This window comes from Varroa destructor, unplaced genomic scaffold (assembly GCF_002443255.2).
Source record: "Varroa destructor unplaced genomic scaffold, Vdes_3.0 BEIS01000002.1, whole genome shotgun sequence".
Lineage (NCBI taxonomy): Eukaryota > Metazoa > Arthropoda > Arachnida > Mesostigmata > Varroidae > Varroa > Varroa destructor.
Genome location: NW_019211455.1, coordinates 1,381,208 through 1,401,201, shown reverse-complemented (window position 1 = coordinate 1,401,201; position 19,994 = coordinate 1,381,208). Strand labels below are relative to the sequence as shown.

At 38.9% G+C, this 19,994-nt stretch overlaps 1 protein-coding gene across 27 annotated transcripts in view; it reads left to right on the top strand.

The window, feature by feature from the left end:
* LOC111244113 (uncharacterized) overlaps positions 1-19,994 on the top strand; it is a 27,002-nt gene that overhangs the window by 5,357 nt on the left and 1,651 nt on the right. For 7 of the 27 annotated variants that reach the window (XM_086981511.1, XM_022790790.2, XM_086981517.1 and 4 more), the window contains 6 exons: positions 13,492-13,747; positions 15,034-15,078; positions 15,458-15,599; positions 16,604-16,740; positions 17,794-17,944; positions 18,561-19,849. In XM_086981511.1, the coding sequence (XP_086837637.1) occupies positions 13,634-13,747; positions 15,034-15,078; positions 15,458-15,599; positions 16,604-16,740; positions 17,794-17,944; positions 18,561-19,423 (1,452 nt within the window). In that variant the 5' untranslated portion in view covers positions 13,492-13,633 and the 3' untranslated portion in view covers positions 19,424-19,849. Of the gene's footprint in view, positions 1-7,832; positions 7,948-11,766; positions 11,920-11,940; positions 12,172-13,491; positions 13,748-15,033; positions 15,079-15,457; positions 15,600-16,603; positions 16,741-17,793; positions 17,945-18,560; positions 19,850-19,994 lie in introns of those variants that run through there. The other 20 variants (XM_022790791.2, XM_086981508.1, XM_086981507.1 and 17 more) reach the window with 8 other exon arrangements.

Below are 19,994 nucleotides of genomic sequence, written 5' to 3'. Positions count from 1 at the left end.
TATATATAGTCCGCTTCTTTACGGTCTCTAACATCGTAGTATCTGTTTTTAATATGGTTGCCTCTATAATGAGCTGTTATTTTGCTGAGGACCTTGCCCTGCGCTTTTACCAGTCCTCCGACGAGATTCCGCCGCAAAATAAGAATTTCATTTAGAAGAATTTTCGATACTAAGCGCTATCTTCGCTTCCAAATTTACTGATGACAGTCAATTAGCATATAGTCGTAGATAAGCGAAAACTTCACATAGGTATTTAAATAGCTTCGGACAAGCAAATGCATACTAATGGAACTTTAGCGTCATTCTTGTATTGATAAGATTTGCTTGGCAAATACTGTTTATCTTTTTGTTGCCATATTTATGTGTAGAGCTAGAAATGACCAGGTGCACTTAGAATTATAAACTAAAACTACAAGCGGATATTTAAATATTAGTCCATTAAAGTTGTTTTGCTAAAAAAATAGTATTTTGTAATGCTCACAAGCTCTGTAAAGCTATAATGAGCAGAATTACTAGTATCTTTGAAAAACTTGCCATAGCTGACTGTACCAGTTATTTACCAAAGGCATAAATACCAAAGTAACCTGTCTAGAGTGTTTTACTCATAGGCCGTAGACCTTACCACGGGCAATATCTTTCATATGTTACAAGATGTGCGTACTACTTACGCATGGCCCATCGTTCTACACACTATGCACTTAAATGATATGTTCTCAAAGGGATATGTACATGCAATGTGGCAAATTTTGCAATTGGGGATCGCTTTTAACAAAAAACGTAATAAAATTTATGCAACCTTCTCTACATTGACTGAGCCTGCGACAACAAGTCTGCCGATCGATACGTTTTCTTAATGCACTGTATCATAAACTGTTGTGAAAATAGATAAATATAAAATTTTACGTGATTTCCTCTCCAATATTCTGTACGGACCTGCGACAGTCCGTAATCCGTATGAATCTATATCGCCGAGCGTTAAAATAGTTTTTACGCTTCCGGCCACCTTAACGATATCGATCACTGACGCAATAACCTGCGAACAATGCGCAGATTCGATTAGTTGTCAACGCAATTGTGAAAGTTGCTATTGGTAATATTCAGTGGGGTTTGCAAGAGCTCATATGATGGGATGCAGTTTGAGCTTTTTTTGAGGCTTTTTAATGGCGCACATCTATGTTTTCCTGTGTGACGGCTCGGGTGCCATGCAAAGCCGAGAGCATGTTAGGCCAAATGCAGCCGTTACTCCATCTTTCACAATAATATAAAAGGAACAATTTTTATTCGACAAAACTCAGCAAGTGTTTCAATAATACTGAACATGAGTAGCTATTAGAATTGTAATAAATGCAAAAGAAAATTATGCGATGAAAATTCGAATCAAAATTGTCGTATCATATACGACGAGTCTCCCGTTATGAAACGTGTTGACTTCGCATTCTTCATTCTAGATAAAGAATTCCATATTTTTAACTGTAACATCTGTTCTCGAATATTTTTTTACGGAAAATTTGGCTAAGTGAGGTAAAGGCTGGCAAAAAGGCGAAATATCTGTGGGTAATGTGGCATCGATAGCACGAAGTCAACTCGGCCTTTTTCCAATGTCTCCTCAAATCGACACATGATCAACGCTAATCATATGATGGCACGTTTTCTGTCGACTAGTATACCATAGCATAGGAGAGTTTTTCAACAAAAAGGACGACAACAGCTTGTTAGCTGCTCGTCGTGACATAGCGATGGCTATGGCAAAAACCGGTCGAACTAACTTTATAAAAGAAGCGTATACGTGCTTTGAATACATTGCCTAAGGCTCCCGTTAATATTCGCTTTGAGCAAAAATACAAGTGGCAAGGTACAGCATTATAGCAACGATTCGATTATTAGAAGTTATACCGCGTTATACGACGGCCGAAGTATGAAAGGGCTGGACATAATTTAGAATCAAGCGGCACTGACGCTCGAAACAACGGTAAAAGGTCACTCGGCGACTCGCATAGTTATTTCGAATGTAACACAACAGGACGCAACTTACAGAGCACAGCCACTTGAGATGTCGACAATTAATGTCATCTAGTTATGTTAGTTAAGCTTTTTTGAAGCACTGGCAAATATTGAGCTCATCTGACCATTTCTATAATCGAACAATACTGGCCATGCTTAGGTGCTTGAAAATAGCTGGACGAAAACCTGCCAAGCTTAGCATAATTCTCCGTGTTAATATTCCAGCTATGATAGATATGTTCACCTTCTACCTTGCAGAAGTTCAGCAATTTTTCTTGTAAAACCAACAATCAGTTGCTGTTCGAATGGTTTTTGACAGACGAGCGACAAATTCTGAGCGGGGATGAGTCAAAATACGCTTGGTGTTTTCCACGTTAAATGGCTGTTACCCTACCCCTATCTTTCGAATCATACAGCGTCATGTCGGCAGGTATAGTGCGGACTAGAATAATCCTCAGAGATATTCCTAATAGCTCGGTTAGTATACATGGTGGCTACCTTAACATGGTGGATAATTGTTTAAGCCACGAATTCACCTTAAACACCAGTTTATGCCCGTATCGATGGCACCCACTAGGTTTTTTTTTTAATCTAATTGTAATACTGTGTCACCTTTGCAAAACGCCAGTATCCGAGGAGATTTTGGGTCGCGTGATATGTCCAGTACTGTCGTTGGGCATTATTTTACGCTGCTGGCCCGTAATGTGAAATAAAGTGTGCCCACGCTTGGCTTTAATTTGGTTCGTTTTGTAGGCAGACACGTTATTACTGCACTATTACGCGGACTTCCTTTTTGAAGGGTAATTCTCACAACCACTAAGAATAATTTAAGCAAAGCTAGCAGTTTCGTTTATCTTTTTAGGAAAAAAAATGTTCGCATCTCTAGAGAACCAATGGTCTTCGATTCGTGTTGACTAGGGTTCTCATCGAACAGAGCGTATGTCCTGCCCTGTATTTAGCGTAGTGGATAGGTGAGGAAATTTGTCATCGAATACGTTAAGTAGCGGGTGACGAAACTTCTTTTACAGAACCAGCTTCTTCTCTATTAGACATAGTTGCAATGCTTAACGCAGTTGCAAACGTAAAACTGGAAAATTTCTTTACGTACTCTTCACTTGGGCTGTCGTATCTGTTAGTTGACTCATCTAGAAATCATCAATTTGCCGTACATAATTCCAATTTCCAGTGGCACCTTAGGCACTCAGGTGGCAACCAGATGTTAACGTCCTATTAATTCTGGCAATGATCAAGAATATTCTGTAAGTGCGAAAGTGACAAAAGCACATTGGTTGACTTCGGAAGGCGGTGCCTAGCGCAAGCGTTTTTGGCATTAGCTCGTTGACAGATAGAATAAATCGTAACAACGTAGACGAAAATTGGCTTTATTTCAAGTTTTTTTAGATGTATGAATTGCTTTTTCTCTTTGTTAAGTATCTGTAACACTTGCACCCACTTTTCAGTGATATTCAAGAATAACTAATATGCGCACCCATTATAAGGTTTAATGTTATCGTGTTATTCTAATTGATTACACCCGAAAGACGGATGCTTTCGAGGGGTAGGTAGTATATTTGAGCTCCTAGAAAGCTAAAAATTTACGAGTATAGTCTATTTTAAAAGTCGAAATATAGAAGAAAATGCCCTCATTAAGTGACAAGCGGAATGCGTTCTTGCCCGCGCTGCGTTTTACGTTGACTAGAGGGACTAGTAATATATGAGCAATGCGATTGAAAAAGAAGTTTGACGATACGCCGATTCGGCCTCGGTAATAATTAAACAGTCTTTGAACTCAGCATTTCTAGCAGATGAAATTAAAAAAAAAAAAGAAAGAGTTTTCTGTGAACTGGTTCCAAGCCAGTTGAGAATGCGTGCGACGTATTTTTTGCGCAATATACGCAGCTTCAACCAACAGCAAACGCTTCCGTAGCAGATAATTGTCAAAGACGAGGCATGGCTCAGTTATTTTGGCTAGACTAAGCGAACAGAGGAACTTAGCGAGAGCGTCATTTCGGCAAGTAATCGAATTCGGTAGCAGTGTCGAGTAGGTGCATAAGTACGACGATGGTATGTGTAATGGACATCAGGCCCATCTACTATTGCAAGATACCGGCCCAAAATGAAACAGAGAATGCAATTTGGTACCTCAAAAAACTCGCGTACCATTGGCACCGCAGCCACGCCTACGCCGTCTGATCCCTTGACGACGTTGCCCTCGACGAGACCTGATCACGATGCCCAAACCACTTTTTGGATTGGATAAAGCATTATCCAACGTTTAGTTTAACCCACTTGTTTTTCCGATCTCAGTCCGAGTCATTACAGGGCTTTTGTGTCCCGGAAAATGCAAATAGTAGGCAAACATATCCTACTATCGATTCTATAACTTCAAAAAGTTATAGATAGAAAGCGATTACATCTGAGAACGCGAACGGTAGTGGCTGTTTAGAACTTGCCACAGCGCTGGCACAAGCGTATGAAAGTAAAGAAAAGCATTCTTAACACATTTTAACCCAATTAGCCCAAGGATTATTCAATTTTAAAGTTCTCCAGATTCGTTTGTAACAGTTTAATATATTTTAATACGGTAAAACCTTACTTCTACAGATTTCGTCATGATGATCAAAAAGCAAGATGATGCAATTAATACTTATCATCTGCGACTTATCTTTGTTCTTGTAAAGGATGCTGTTTTAGATACAAGTCGAAATATAAGGTCGTCCATTTCATTATAATCACAAGCTGAATAATCCAAAAGCTTAGCTCAAGTCAAATGAGGATTGCCCTTAATAGGTCAGTAGGAAAACCTCAGTTCTTTACAGTATTCACAGTTTGATTTCTGTTTAAGCTAAGAAAATTTATTTCTCATCTTGTTTGTCGAACGGAACGTCGTGCGTCGTTGCTGGTTTCATTCAAATGGAAAAGTTGACAGCTAGTGGAAATGTTTTACTTCGATTTTCCTGTCATGGCTTCAACCAGCCGCAGCTTCAAAATCTTGCAAATTTGTGTCAAGAGTAATAACATGGGGGGAGGCGGGGGGGGGGGGGGCATGTTACTTTGTCGTCTGAAGCTGAGTTGAGCGAAGAACGGCTGCCGTATTTCCACTAAGTGTACATTTATTTCTTTACTTAATGTGGGCAATCATGTCAGTAATGACTCCCCCGCCCCACACTTTTAGATATTCCACCTCATATTTTTCTATGTACATATAGCATTTTGGCCTTTAACTGCACTATTCCTCTCCATTGTCCAATTCAGCATAATTTACCATTTCTGGCTTGAACCATTGAAATATCCACTAGCATCAGAATCGTAATAATACCAAAAGACACATATAGGGAAAACAGTCTGTGGGTCGAACACGTTCGACCCCAGTTCCCTCCCTACAAGTCTTCGTACGTATATTGTATTATTTATTATGGTAATAGTAAGACAAGCAGAGGCCATAATACCGTCGCGTTGTTGAACGTATGCTGTTCGTTTGACGTCGTTGTCGTCATCATGATAAGCAGATCCATTAATAGCAGCGGCACCATTATGACGCTATAGAGTGGCCACGAAAGCTAATAACATCAGAGCTCCCCCGTCGTTGTTGCTCAGCCGCCTGCTGTTGACATTTATTCGTGGCTGACTTGCCAAGCAGTCGTAATGTGACGTATCGGTATGGCCGGCCTCGGCCTTTGTCAGTGACCCTCACATCATTCATGTTTAGCCATTATCAGTGTGCTTAACAATGGATTGGCTTAATGTTTTTCCGTTGTTATGTCTCCGCACTATTCTACAGCAGCGACATCAGCGGCGATCAGTGGCATCAACAACAGTTGTATTATAGTTTGCAGTGATCTATGTATGCTCAACGATTTGCCTAGACATTCTGTGCCTATAGGCTATGGCGGATTTTGTGCGTGAGGTAACATCGCAGTTGCGGCACATCAAAGTTGCCGCGACCGAGCACTGGTACGGAGCGATCGCTGCGCATATTAAGTCGTCAATGCGACTTTCACCATAGCGTGTGCTATTATGACATGAGCAGCACACGGCACAAGGAAAAAGTTAGTTGAAATATCATTGCTGAATAAACTGCGTGCACAGAAGCGTCAAATCGCAAGGAAGCGAACAGACGGTGCTAACGTAGCATTGTTGATACCGCAAAGCCAGTTAACTATTTACGACAGTCATTCATCCAGTCATACACGCAGTCAAACAGACAGTTATTAAACGCATTTAGCTTTGATAGATATTTTAAGTGAGTGGTATTGCCATGATAGCCTCCGGTACAGGTAGCAGCTTTCGGCGATAGGAAACAGATGGTCAGAAAAGGCTCGATGATGGTAATCACGATGGTAATGGTGATGATGATTTGTAATGGACAAATAAGCAGCTGACAGACACCCTTTCACGATGTATAGACCTATCTACAGCGTATATGTGAAAATACCGCGGCAGACAGAATAAAATAATGTACCGTGTCTCCATGGGTAGCTAAGCGTGTGTCGATTTTTATTTTACGCTGTATTTCTACCATGACAAAAAGCTGTGCAAGTCTTGAATAGGCTGCGGAACCTTTGGGGGAGCGGGGTTTTCGTCTATGTGAAGGAACGAGAGATTCCTCTAGAATGAATCTGTTGGCGACATTTTTCGCATGAGATACCGTAACCGCTTCGGCAGATCTTATCTAGGGCGTGCTTAGTTTTCTAAGATATGTTAGTTGTGTAATAAACCTTTGTGACAACGAATTTGCTACATATATTTAGAAATATTTAACAAGATTAATTTTCCGTCTGTATAGGATACAGTATAATTTGTTCGCCATTTCAATTTAGGATTACTAACGAAATCACACACCTGTCTGATCGAAAAGCTGAGAAGATCATCAGTATACCCCATTATCTTTTTAAAAATTTTCCTACAAAGTTCGTTTTTCACAAACTTCCTGCCAGGGAGTATACAGCATACAACTTGACATTCAGGAGTTATGCCTTCGGTTACAATGTACAGAACTGACAGGACGCCAGAATACTCCTTTGATTCTACAGGTGTCGAATACCCCTATGCTATTAACTGAAGAAGGGCGTACCATCGTACGGGAAGCTAAACAAATCATAATCGACTAACAAAAACCCTTTGTGCTTTTGTACTCCTACATATGATATTTTATTTGAAAAGCAATGGGTGTTAACTCTGCTGCCAAGAGCCTATCATTAAAAGGCGCTGAATAATTTGTAAACGACAACGTTATTCTGCAACCTGGGACTTTGTTAGTTCAGGCAGTCCTTGATCTGCTTGTCTTTTCGAACTTATCAATTACTATTTTCTAAAAACTTCCTTTAAAAACATCCAATACAAATCCAAAAGGCCACCCGCTTTCCAACCGAAGCCCAAGATAGTCTGCAACAAAATTACAAAATTATTCATACCATCAGTTTCTCTAGGCGACGATCATTCATATTCTTCTTATATAGAGTACTAATATACTAATACATAATAAAATGCAGAAGCTGTATAGTTTCCAACAAAAATTATCCATCGTGGCCGATCCGTTGTATACCCCTTACGAGCTGCGAAATATCGAAGTATCGACTGCGATTAGCTTCTATGACCGTGGACCATTATAGTAGGGCACAACTGAGTGTTTTCGCGTCTTCTGATGTGGCGCATGAGTGAACTGGTGAGTTTGACCCAGCTTGAAGGACCGGTACTGCCCAGTTACTACGAAGAATGTGTGGAAGAAGGTTCTGCTGGCGTAATCATTTTTCCTTTCTTTTTTTGTTTTCGCGCGCATAGTGTTTTATGTGAATAAGTTAGCAACTTAATTATTTTCTATTATATCAAAGTTTTTTTCAGTTTGTAACTTTACTTCATTGACGGTCGCGCGATCAGACTGACTGGCGTCACAATGCAGCTGTTAACCTGCCTGCGGTTGGTTGCCTCAGTTGGACACCTGTAACTGTATGTTAACATATATGTGTGTGTGGAGGATTAGGTAATATATCGTTCAAGTAAAAGCGCACATAACAAATTTTATTCATCTACAAACAAAAGATCTGATCAATCAACTTGTGTTTATTCAACTTGTAATACCTGTAAAGATTTTTTTTAATTACACGTCGAATTCGCGCAAACTATTTCTGATTGTTATAGAAATGTGTTCTTGAGTCATTTGGTAGTAAATGTTGTTCGCAACTTATCGCCAGACAACAGTATGCTTTGCATTGTGTTAACGGAAGAATGTAAAAGAACTCTGCTGCGATATGGTCGATGACGCGACTGATGGACTAGTTTCTAATGTTAGAGAGTCTATAGGCGAAACAGTAGTTTGACTCATAGTGGCAGATACTGGTTTGACTCATGTGCTCTTTATAACGTGCCATTTGCCAATCTGTGAATCATACAGCCATCTCGACAACCGCGCGTGCTCCTCAACAATCGTAGTGATTCGACCCCTAGGAATGCCTTACTGACTAAATTGTCAGCATTAAATAGACGCAAGTGACTTTACCCAGTGTGCAGGATGTGACCTTCAAGCTTGCATTAAACGCGTTCAGTGTGCACATTATTAATGAGACACGCGTTCACGAAACTTCAGTTCAATAATCATAGCCTAATTGATAAGATTAAAATGGTCCATTACGCATCGTCTGACAGAGATGATTAAAGAGGTACGAATAGGGGCTCCAGAAGTACATTCAATGTCGAGAGTAAAAAATTTACCCAAAAATCATCACTGCACAATAACGCGAAGCCGAGAGTCTCAACGAATTCGTTTGGCTATAACAAGGAGAAGCACTTGTTTAGGAGTAGCATTGGATGGAAAAACATAATTGCGCAAGCTACAATATAGTTAACCGAAGCCACAATAAACAAATAAAGTAGTAACACAAAAACAGGCAATGACCTTATGAAAATTACAGATTTCAGCCACAGACCGTGTTCGCCGACACCTAACTACGTGTTCAACTTGCACCTTGCCAAATTAGAAGTTGTCAGCTGCGATTTCAGACACGCAGCTAAGAAGTCTTTATATTTAATTTACAAAAAGGCGTAAAACTTTCTTATATACATGCCTTTCTAAAAATCCATTGAAGGTCTGCCTTCTTAGTCTGTAAAGTACAATATATTCATAGTACCCATATACCTTTAATGGTCAATATTTCTGCCACTGACTATGTGAATATGTTCGAACAATCAGTTCGGGTGGGGGGCAGGACCACGGTATTGGCCGACAAGACAGGAGTCAGCTGGGTTGCTGTCACGAACACAATTTTTGAGTCTCCACAATATGTTTGCTACGGGACTCAACTCCACCGCGCTTTGCTACACAAACTACCGCATACAAACGCACGCACACACACACACGCAAACACACACACACACACACTTCCGCGCTATTTTTGATAGAATATCATAGCGCCGCTTTAAGCGTATTTAAGAGCACCACAATAGCGAAAACAACTATTATTTATTTTTGCCAATATCTATAAATCACATCTTAATACTGTTTTATGATCTGAGCAATAAGCTATTGATTTATCCGAGAATAATTACAGAAAATCTGGTTCATGATTAATCAATGTACTGTCAATTGACCTATTATCGAACTTACCAAAATAATCTTTCTCCTTCTCTATCCATTCAGTCAGGGCATTTTGATGCTAAGCTTAACTGCAGATAAAAATGGAGCTAAGTGCTTCCTGGATACAACTTATGAGCATGGACCCGAAACAATTTTAAGTGCGTTACACATACTGTGACTGCAAAACGAAGTCATTATGCAATTTTTGTATTCGCAACGCCTAACATTTTTTTCAAAACAATATTCTCGATTTGCTCATGACTGGGTGTGGCGACTTCGCGACAGGGTTCATAGTTCGCCTGTCTTCTATCAGTTCCTATCATATGACATCGAAAGTGAACTTACAGGTCGTAAGTTTAACTGCAAGCAACCGAACGTATGCTTTTCTTTCGTTCCGATAACCTGAAATGGGATTTTGATGGCATTGCGTTACTCTGAGCTTGATTGGTCTTTTTTCCAGACGCTGCAAACCAATAGATACCGAATATTGCACGATTGTAGACCCTTTCATCCATCTTGCTGAAGACTTTACCTTGTTAATTCGGCAACCTTACTTTTTAACGAATACATGCATTTGGAAAACGACGATTTCTCTAGTAAATTCATCCGTAGAATATTCATCAGACAGGAAAGGCTTCGATAGCGATTAACCAAAGCATTGACAAGACATTGAAACATAAAAGATGCTGAAGTGCCTTTTGCCATGCTAACAAGAGTGTGAGGGTACCACCGACAAAAGGCGAGAACCATTACAGTAATTTAACGCCGTTTCTGTTCGAGTAAAGGCTAACGTTTTAATAGATTAGAGCAGCTGCAGGGTAAACAAATGATACCCTTTTTTAAAACCCATGTATTTTAAAAACTATGTCAACCTAAAAAGGAATGCAACTTAATACTGGGTCATCTTTCACCTATAGTTTGCTTATAAATCAAACGATCCATACGCAACTGTTAAGTGATAATAAAGACTGGGCTTTTGTCAGCTTTCACAAGCTGCCCTTTAACGTAGTATATTTCGATTCTGCCAGGGTCAAATGTCAGCTCTTCCTGCTCAAGATGTGATTGTTAGGCTACTGAATTTGATGCAGAGCTGATCTGAAAATAGCTTTTGAAACAAAAATGGAAACCGTTCGTTTCTGCACAACTTTTTACCTTTGAAACTTATCGCGCGCGTGCCTAACGCTTCTTATGCACACAAGCTTGTAGCACGATCTCGGCGAGTAGCTTATAGGTAAAATATTAAATGCACGCGGATCATACAAAGGTACATCTAGAAGTCATGTAACTATAATAAATGAAATCGTCAATTGTCTTTCTGACTGGTTCCGTATTGGGTAGAAACATCTGTCCCTACATGTGCAATACTAAAGACTGTGTGTTATGATATTGCGTGTTACATATCTCAACAAGAGACTCTCATCGAAGTGGGCACAGAGGACCGATCGTCCTCTATGAAGATTCGTGCCTATATTGTAGACAGAATGAATGTATCGCCATTCTAATCCTATGTATTCAAATACTGCGAGCTTAGTCCCTTAGGAATAAATTCTTTTTAGATTATACAAGTGTCTATGTAAATTAACTGCTACGACTCCATTGTCATACCCAAATAAATACACAATTATTGCACCTGTGCCTGCTTGCCATTTTATTGTGTGCACATTAAGGTATAGCAACATGTGTTTGCAATGAAGCACACAGCTTGCTAGTACTACTATCTGTGACAGAACCACAAAAGCGGCCCTATCAATGGACTTTCCGACGGAGATCGCAATTATACTTATCGCCTATCGACGCGATAACCTGCAGAGCGGTTACACCATGCCCAACGCGCTTGAAGTCTCATTGAGTTTGGGTCTCGTAAGTAATGCTCTCTGTGCGCATTTCGAACTGTGCGTCACAAATAGTGCTCCATAGGTCATTAGTTCCTGCCCTCCACCTTCCCTTAAATTATAACGCCTCTTTTTTCGAATCGGCAGGCGTTCTCTATCATATTGCATATGTATTGTACTATCAGCTATATCTATATAGCTTCCCGCCTCAGACGTGCTGCTCGTCTGCGGTTGGCAATCGCGCGCAGCGACGCCATCAACGAAACCTACTGCTCTATTACAGATTACGCATACGGCACTCGTCAGTCAATTAATGGTAATGAAATGTGTGTCATTGCCGGTGACTACACGATCATCGATGATCTCTGTTACATTCGTTGCTTGCTGATGCTCTGCAGACGTGCCATTCGTGGTGAAGGTCCAGCCGAGCTGGGAATGCATTCGTGCCGTGCTTCTCACGTGAGCGCCATCAGTAAACGAAGCACTCACTAAGCGACGCATCAAAGAACCCTGATGGTTGTCTATGTAGATAAAACGAATCCTTTCTCTATTTTTTTTTTTGGTTTTTCTAGCTGTGTGCTCTGCATAATTAATTGTGTCTAAACGTTAGACCGGTCCAACCGCTCTCTGTGAACACCCTCGACTGGCTGCTCTTACTCTTCTACCATTTTAACTTCGAAATATAGCTCAGTATCTCAGTAGCATTTGTTTGTCTACGCTTCTTATGAAAAGTATGTCGGAGTACTCGAGATTCGTTGTACATTTACGGTGAGAGTGACCGTTGAATTAAACAATCTTGTAGTCAGTAACACGAGCTGACAGTGCAATTATTACGCTGTCCGTGTATTGATGGTAGAGAAAGACTTGTGTCAACGGCTCCAGTGTTAGCCAAATGGTGCTCAACTTTGTAAAATCTTTGAGACAGGAAAGTATCAAGCCTGCGAAGGTTAATCATAAGCTTCGATTCTACGCGACCTTTGAACTGTCGATCTACTGAGAAATGCTGCTTTTACTGCAGAGTGACTGCGTAAAAATGAAGCATCTAGATCTAAGTGAACCATAGTATTGCGAAATTTACGGCGAGCTTCAAGATATTTTTTAGGGTTGTACATGTTTCTATATGCGCGCCTACGGAGTCGAAGCTTACCACATGTTGTCATCCTTAGTGATTTGATTCAAGAATGTGTTGAGTAGATCTTTTGTTTTATGATTCCATTTTGTACACGAATCAAAATGCGGTATGCCCTTTGTTTCTTAGCTAGAAATGCGTGGTAAATGACAAACGTGACTAATTCCCCGAAACGCGCTTAGAACATCAACAAACAGACAGCACGACTTGAAATAGCCGACGTTTCTGCTATAGTTGCTAAGGCTCTGCAGAGAATTTAACCCCGACCGGGTATTGTTATTAAAAATATGTTCACAAGCGTAACATTATTCGTACAAAAAACGTTTCGTTACCAAAAAGAAGCAGCTATGTTTACGCTGTATCTTTGAATTATAAGAACATGATTTTTAGTTAGGGCAACGTACCTGAGTTGATTAACGGACTTTTCTGACAGGGCTGAATATCATATCATTTGTGCACCAAGGATCAGTGCGGAGCAGGTTGTCGTGTGCAGGTTCCTTTAGGCTTGCTACGGATTTTTAAGCATTTTCCTTTTTAGCGCTTTAATCTCGAACTAGATGTAGCAAATTTCAGAATTGTCCGACTAGTCAATTTAGACTTTTGGTAAAGTAATGAAAAAGAAATAACGAAAGCAAATATAACAAATTCTATTTGCTTTCGTTTTTTTTTTATTTGTGACCGCAAAACTAATAAATGTTCAAGAAAAACTTGTTTGAAAAAAAAATAAGAAATGCCACGAAACGTCTCCTTCGATTAAATATATGTCCATGAACAGTCGCGCATGAGCTATAAGATAAGGCTTTGTCAACACATATTTATATGCATCATTAGTGTGACAGTTTTGAAATTGCCTCGATATATATATATATATATATATTGTTAACTTAAAAACATCAAGAAAACAAAAATCCTGTAACCTATGGCTTACAAAATCAAACGTATGTATTTTACCCTTCCAGTAGTTACCGCCTGCGGACTTCCGTACATACACAGTTATAATCGACAAGCACAGATAATTTTTTGGACTTAAATACAGATTTATGCAGCCTTTGCTAATAGGCTCAGATGTCTGCTATTTAAGTTTGTGATGCGACCCGGATAATGGGTTCCTCACGACGATCCACGCGCTCCACCGAAGAGCACCTATCGCTTGGCCTTCCTGTGCTCTTCAGCGAGTTGTTGGTCTTCAAATGGACGCCGAATAATGGTTTTCCCGTGAGTAACAGTTTATACCTAACTTTTTCGCGCTAATATCCATATCACTCATTTAACACTAAGTACATTAATAACTAAGCGACGGACTTGTTATCTAATTATGTTTGCCGTACAAACAACCAAGTGTTATATCTAGTTTCAAGCTCGATAGCTTGTTTCTATGGGTTATAACATGAAACTGTTCAGTAACCGTATCATTCCTTTTTCATCTAGCGCCTATAATACCGATAACATAGCATCAGGGATGAACATGATATTTTTGACAGAGACCATCAGAGAGCTAAACTGGCGAATGGCTTCGACAAAAATCATGTATACATAAACTTATATTTAGTTAGAAGTCTCCCACAAGTCGTAGCTTATAATCGTAGTGTGATGTATATGGAAGACGCGAGATGACATGTGTACATTTATATTAGTTAAATCAATTTCTTCCACTGGCGCTTCGTTGTTTGCATTTCGTCTCCTCTATTTTATTTTCAAGAGTGATTTTATCTCCTGCGCTTCTGTTAGTTTAGGTTAGCATCTATATTTCGACGTCTTCCAATGAAAGCTGTGCCGTACCTGGTTCCCTTTGTTTCAGCCACTAACATGTAAACCCAGCTTGACTTTTGTTAAGCGCAGACCATTTTAGAGTAGAGTAGTGTGCGATGTCCTTCAATATGTTATATATCTTTGTACCTAAATATGTAGTGCTGTGAATTCATTGTGACATACTTAGAGCAATACGCCGCAGCAAATATGTTGCAGCACAATGAACGAATATAACTGAAGCAATGCTTGTGATCAGTATTTGGCCTATTGTTGCTAGAAAATTTGTATTTTGAATCTTCTTTCTATTCATTCTTATCATCAGTCCTCATCCTACTACATCATAATATTAAATTGTACTTTTATTAAATATATAAAAATTAAATAATAATAAAAAATATATTGTTATGATAGCATTATTCGATTGTTTTGTGTTGTTATGATTCGGCAAACCGAAATTAAATACATAAACCAATGCCCACGAGCATCTATTATATATATTCATTAATGTTTCAAGCTAGTATATCACCTTAATATATTTAAGTATTGTAACTAAAAATTTGTATTTAGATTCATCCCAGTAGCTTGAAATTGATACATTATACAGTTAAATTAGACGAACAAATGTGCTCTAAAATGTGTAATCACTTAATGAAAAACCTTACGTGCTCTAAGTGAGGCGCAACTATAATAACCGTTAACAATCGTCGATGAATAAGTATGTGAAATTAATCGTCTTTTTGACGTTATTACAGGCGGTAACGGATGAGTTCCGGTTGACATTCGACCACATGCAAGAGGTGCCTATTCTTTAGGTGGCTACTTAATTGATGCCTAAAAGCGAAACTTCACAAGCTTTGTTAGCAATAAAAGTTTATATTCATTGAGAGGAAGATATAATGCGTTATGTTTATTTTAAACTGATATTTTTCAAACAAAACAATTCACTTTTTACAAGAAAATAAACGCTGTGAATTTTATAAAAAAAAAAAAAAAGAAGAAAAAACTTTGCATCAATGGATACTTATCGAGTGGAATGGGCCAAATGAAAATGATGCAAATATATCGGCAAAGAAAGTGAGCGATTTACGATGGCACTATCGAACTCTCTGTGTCTTCATGTTCTTAAAACACTTCTTAAATCACATACCTTCCTAAATGTTCAAAAAAATCGTTCAGGTTGAGAATTTAGGCAATGAGCTTCGAGTGTTCTTCGCGTCGTATGATGAAGCGCTTACTGCACTCGAGAATTCCGAGGTTCGTCGGAATACATTTCGTTTTCTTGATCAGTACGGCACCATTGAAGACCTCCTGAAAAATGGTAAGCAGCGTTGTAATATAATAAGAATATAAGGGTTATATAGTTATTTTTCTTCATTATCATCAACAGTTCAACACATAACCAGGACACTTTTAACTTTTTCTTCTATGTCTACCAATCGTCCGCGTTATCGTTTATAAACGTATGAAGATACACTTAATAGACAATAATGTAGATCTCTTACGTCGCCGATAGTAAAAAGAAACGACGCTCGCATGAAGGCGTAGATCTAGTCAGTAACAGCCTGCATTCTAAAAACTCGTGATGAAAGGGCGTCCAAGCCTTGATTGATACTGCGCGCAAAAATATCGTTACCTCCATTGCAACAGAATGGTGTTAGAGTGCATCAACTCTATAATAGAGCTGTGGGCGTATCATTGATTAGACCTTCGCACAACACACGCCCAAACGTATTTTTTTTGCTATTGTAGAATTATGCATCAGGAGCCTACCACCTCATGGCTAAACGGAGAGTACTTTAGGGTGCCAGATGTTGAAGAGATGAGGAAGACAACGCTGCAAGAACAGCTTCATAGTTGGAATTAATCAACACGAGGAACATAGTAATACTAGCTACTGGTTTCCTTTTCTTGGACATCTTTTGTTATTGGCGCAGTACTTTTCGTGTACAGAATTCAATATTATGATCATGGTAAAATGCATATATGATTAGGTGAAGCGTTCTCTGGATAATTTCATTATGACTAAGGCAATGAGAATTTGCCTATTTGGCAACAGTGCAATGGTATATAAGTATTTTGAGTTCTAACCAATGGTAACTAAAAGAAAGACTTTTGGTTGTTAGCTATTTAAGAGATTCATATATAGTATAAGGTAGTCCTTTAAACCCAGTCTAACAGAATTCGAACATAAAACGTTCGTTAATACCAGATGCAATAAACAGGAACACTGTACTGAAATATATGGGTAGTATTTACATTGAAATATTTATTTTCACCAGAAATAATTACTTTCTCGCACTTCTGACATTTTTTCTCATACAGAAATTCTACGAACAATAAATGTTAACCGCGGACTGATACCTGAGTGTCTAGAGGAACGAATCCGAAATCAGCAGAAATGGTACAAAGGCGATGACAACTTCTCGTTAGAATTTGCACGGGAATTTCTTAGAAGAAAGGTAAAATTTATGCTTGATTTTGTCGATTTCATTTGGGATAAGGGAAGCCTTGGTTTACCTGGAGTACGTTGACGTATTCCTGTGAGTAATGTGGCGGTGGCCGGTTTACATAAATGAAGCAATATGCTTGCTTGTTGAATATAATTTTGCTAAGCTTCTACTGCTATGTCCTGTGCTGTGTATAGTATTTACCTGTTATATTTGACGTGTTGATATATTCGTTTTCTTGAATCGGTATCCCGGTTAGAACGAAATAGTTCTATGCGATTTGAAAGAACATTAAATCTTTGTTTAATTTACAATAATTGACAATTTTGATAGTAATAATAATAATACTAGCGTACTTACTCGTACGTTTTAGGAACGATTTTAGGACAATTTTCAATTGGCTTTAAAAATAATTTGCCGTTGCCGGCAACTAGGCATGACAAACACTAAAATGCATTTATAAAAATGAGGGTAAAGGTATTGTGCCAAAAAGGACCTAGAAACAAAAAGTAGCTATCTTGTGCCGATTATTCAATAAATAGAAGATGTGGTACATATCCTTTTTGGCTAACTGTAAAGCCTAAGAACCTGGAAAAAAAACTATTCCCAACTGATTCAAAGAAAAAGTGTGTATCTTCATTTATTGATCTCAATAGAAAAACATCCTCATAATTGAGTATGCTTATAAAATAGAAATAATAATAAAAAGTAGAAAATATTGAAAATAGCATAAAAGAGACATTGCAGTAGGTATGAGGAATTAAGAGTCAGTGATAACGCCCATATGTAGTTTATATGCCTGTATTTCTAGGTGTTCAGGAACGTCAATATATAGGCAGCCTCATATATTTCGCTTCGAATTCTTGAAAGTTAAAATGAGACATCCATCCAAACAAAGTGGGCAGTGTAATTTTGTTGACTTAAATATTAAAATGATTCTTTTATACCTAACTGTGCTGTAAAATCTATTGTTCCTTCCCTCATTAAAATGGCTATATTTTGCCGCACTAATTTAACTCACTGAACTGGAATTATATGATGAACAGGATATAATATTTGTTTCAGTTCAGTGCGGTGCGAAACCCATTTCACACGCCACAACCGACAGGCCTTCTGCCGCCCCTTCCACCACCTCGAAAACACAAATTCGGCAGCAGTAATCCACAGCAAAGCTTGCGACCACCTGATGGACATTTATTTGACTCGGTGCAACCTCGTACGTATATAAGAATTTGTCCATGCTGGTTTCGTTCAGCTGGACCTGGCTTAGTTGTTAACCGTATAGTTAGTTGTTAATTACTTAAGACAAAGCATACTCATGATCTTATTCATTTTAGTAATATTTTAGTGAAGACGTCAAAAATTATGTTTTCGCAGGTCACCATACAGATTTGATTTATTCCGCTGCTCTTGAACTTATATTGTAGCCTAGGTGGTCTTAAGAAATATTGAGTTTGAATTTATGTATTTTTCTCTTTCATTAACATGTTTTTTCCTTTTTTTTAAACCTTAGATGGACAACAGATTCTACAGCTTCTTCGATTCCCAAGCCCTTCTAGCGATTGAGTGTTTAAGGGATTGTAGGTCAGCCTATAAAACCTAATGGGCTCAACTGGCAGTCTTCTCTTCCTTATGGCTTCAATTAGTGTGAATCTCATTCAGGGCTTTCCATCAAAGTATTTGCCGCAGTAGTGTCGAATTTTAACCTAAACATTTTGTAACTGCAATAGAGCTCATCCATCCCTGATCCTATGTTGGTGCGCATTTTACTAAGTAACTGCTATTTGAAGTCAATGAATCTTTTTTGGATTTTCTTTCTTTTTTGGCTATAGCGATGTCACAAGCTATGTCCGTTTACACGGCTTCGGGCCGACCTCGAAGGAACTCAGCTCCCCTGAATGCTTTGAGTCCACCTAAACCCCGAAGACACGTTCCCATCGAACAGTTGCCCTCACCTCCGCCGACACCTCCACCTCTGCGCAGCCAGCGAGAGATGACTCAATACGCTGATAGCGTGAGTCCCACCGACAATGTCAGCAACGGCAGTGTTAACGATCCACGTACAACAGAAATCACCTCTGAACACGCCGCCGAAAATGGAGCAGTACCACTATTGCGAGCTGAAATCACCTCAAACGATCAAGCTGAAACATTAAGCACGGCTGACGTAACCGATGTCGCGGTAAACACTAGTTCATCCTGTCTTGCCACGTTCAACTGTATGACGAATCAAAGGAAAAGTGGTACAGAAGAGACTGGGGGGGCCGTTGAGGTCAGTCAAGATGAGTCCAGTATCCTTCGTACAGTGCCGACTGATTTCGTACAAAATACTCTGACAACTACTGATACAACAATGACCTCCCCATTACAAAAAAGCGACAATGGTATTTTTCTGCTTGAAATGATTCCTGGATTAGTGGATCATGTTGCTCAAGAGGCTGCTGATGGCTTTGCTCAACGAGTGTTTTTCAAAGACAGCAGCAGTAGCGCCGCTTCGATTCAGCGAAATAACAGCAGCGATAGACCTAGTGATAATGATGATATGATGAATAATAACAACAATAAGATAATCGATAACAATAACGCAAACAATATAGTGAAAAGGACGGGGATGCTGGCCGTAACAGACAAGCTAATTAAAGATGAGAATCGGCTGCTAGAATATGATCGACTACCTCAAGAGACGGCTATGTGACCTGTGTGGACAAAGGGCTGACAATGCAGAACAGCTGCAATTGCACATGATTCAGTCGCTTGTAAAGCAATCAGAGTACAGTCACCAGGTATCTACTAGATCAAAGACGGATCTGCTGTCTGCTATGTGCATGCAGTGCGGCCCAGCTTTTTATTTGATCTTTGTAAGTAAATAGTAAGCTTATTTTGCCGATTTCTATTTAGTTAGCCAATCGATTTCTCATCAGCATTCAGATTTCTTTTTTTAATTAATTTATTTTTATCAAGACCTAATGTATTATATATATATATATATGTGCAAGCATTGACTTTTAAGGAAAACAAATTAAGAAATGTTTAACTTTCTTTGTATGGTTTAAGATTAGCTGGGTTCTCAAGCATTATAAAAAGGTTTACAAAATAAAGTTCGGCAAACATTATATGTGTACGTCAAGCATCATGGCATAACCTCAAACAAAGTCCTATTAGCTTAAGAAGCACACGGACAAGATATACTGTATATAATTGTGTTTACCTTTTTATATTTTATTGACATTCGATAAATCTACAATGAATATATATATATATATATA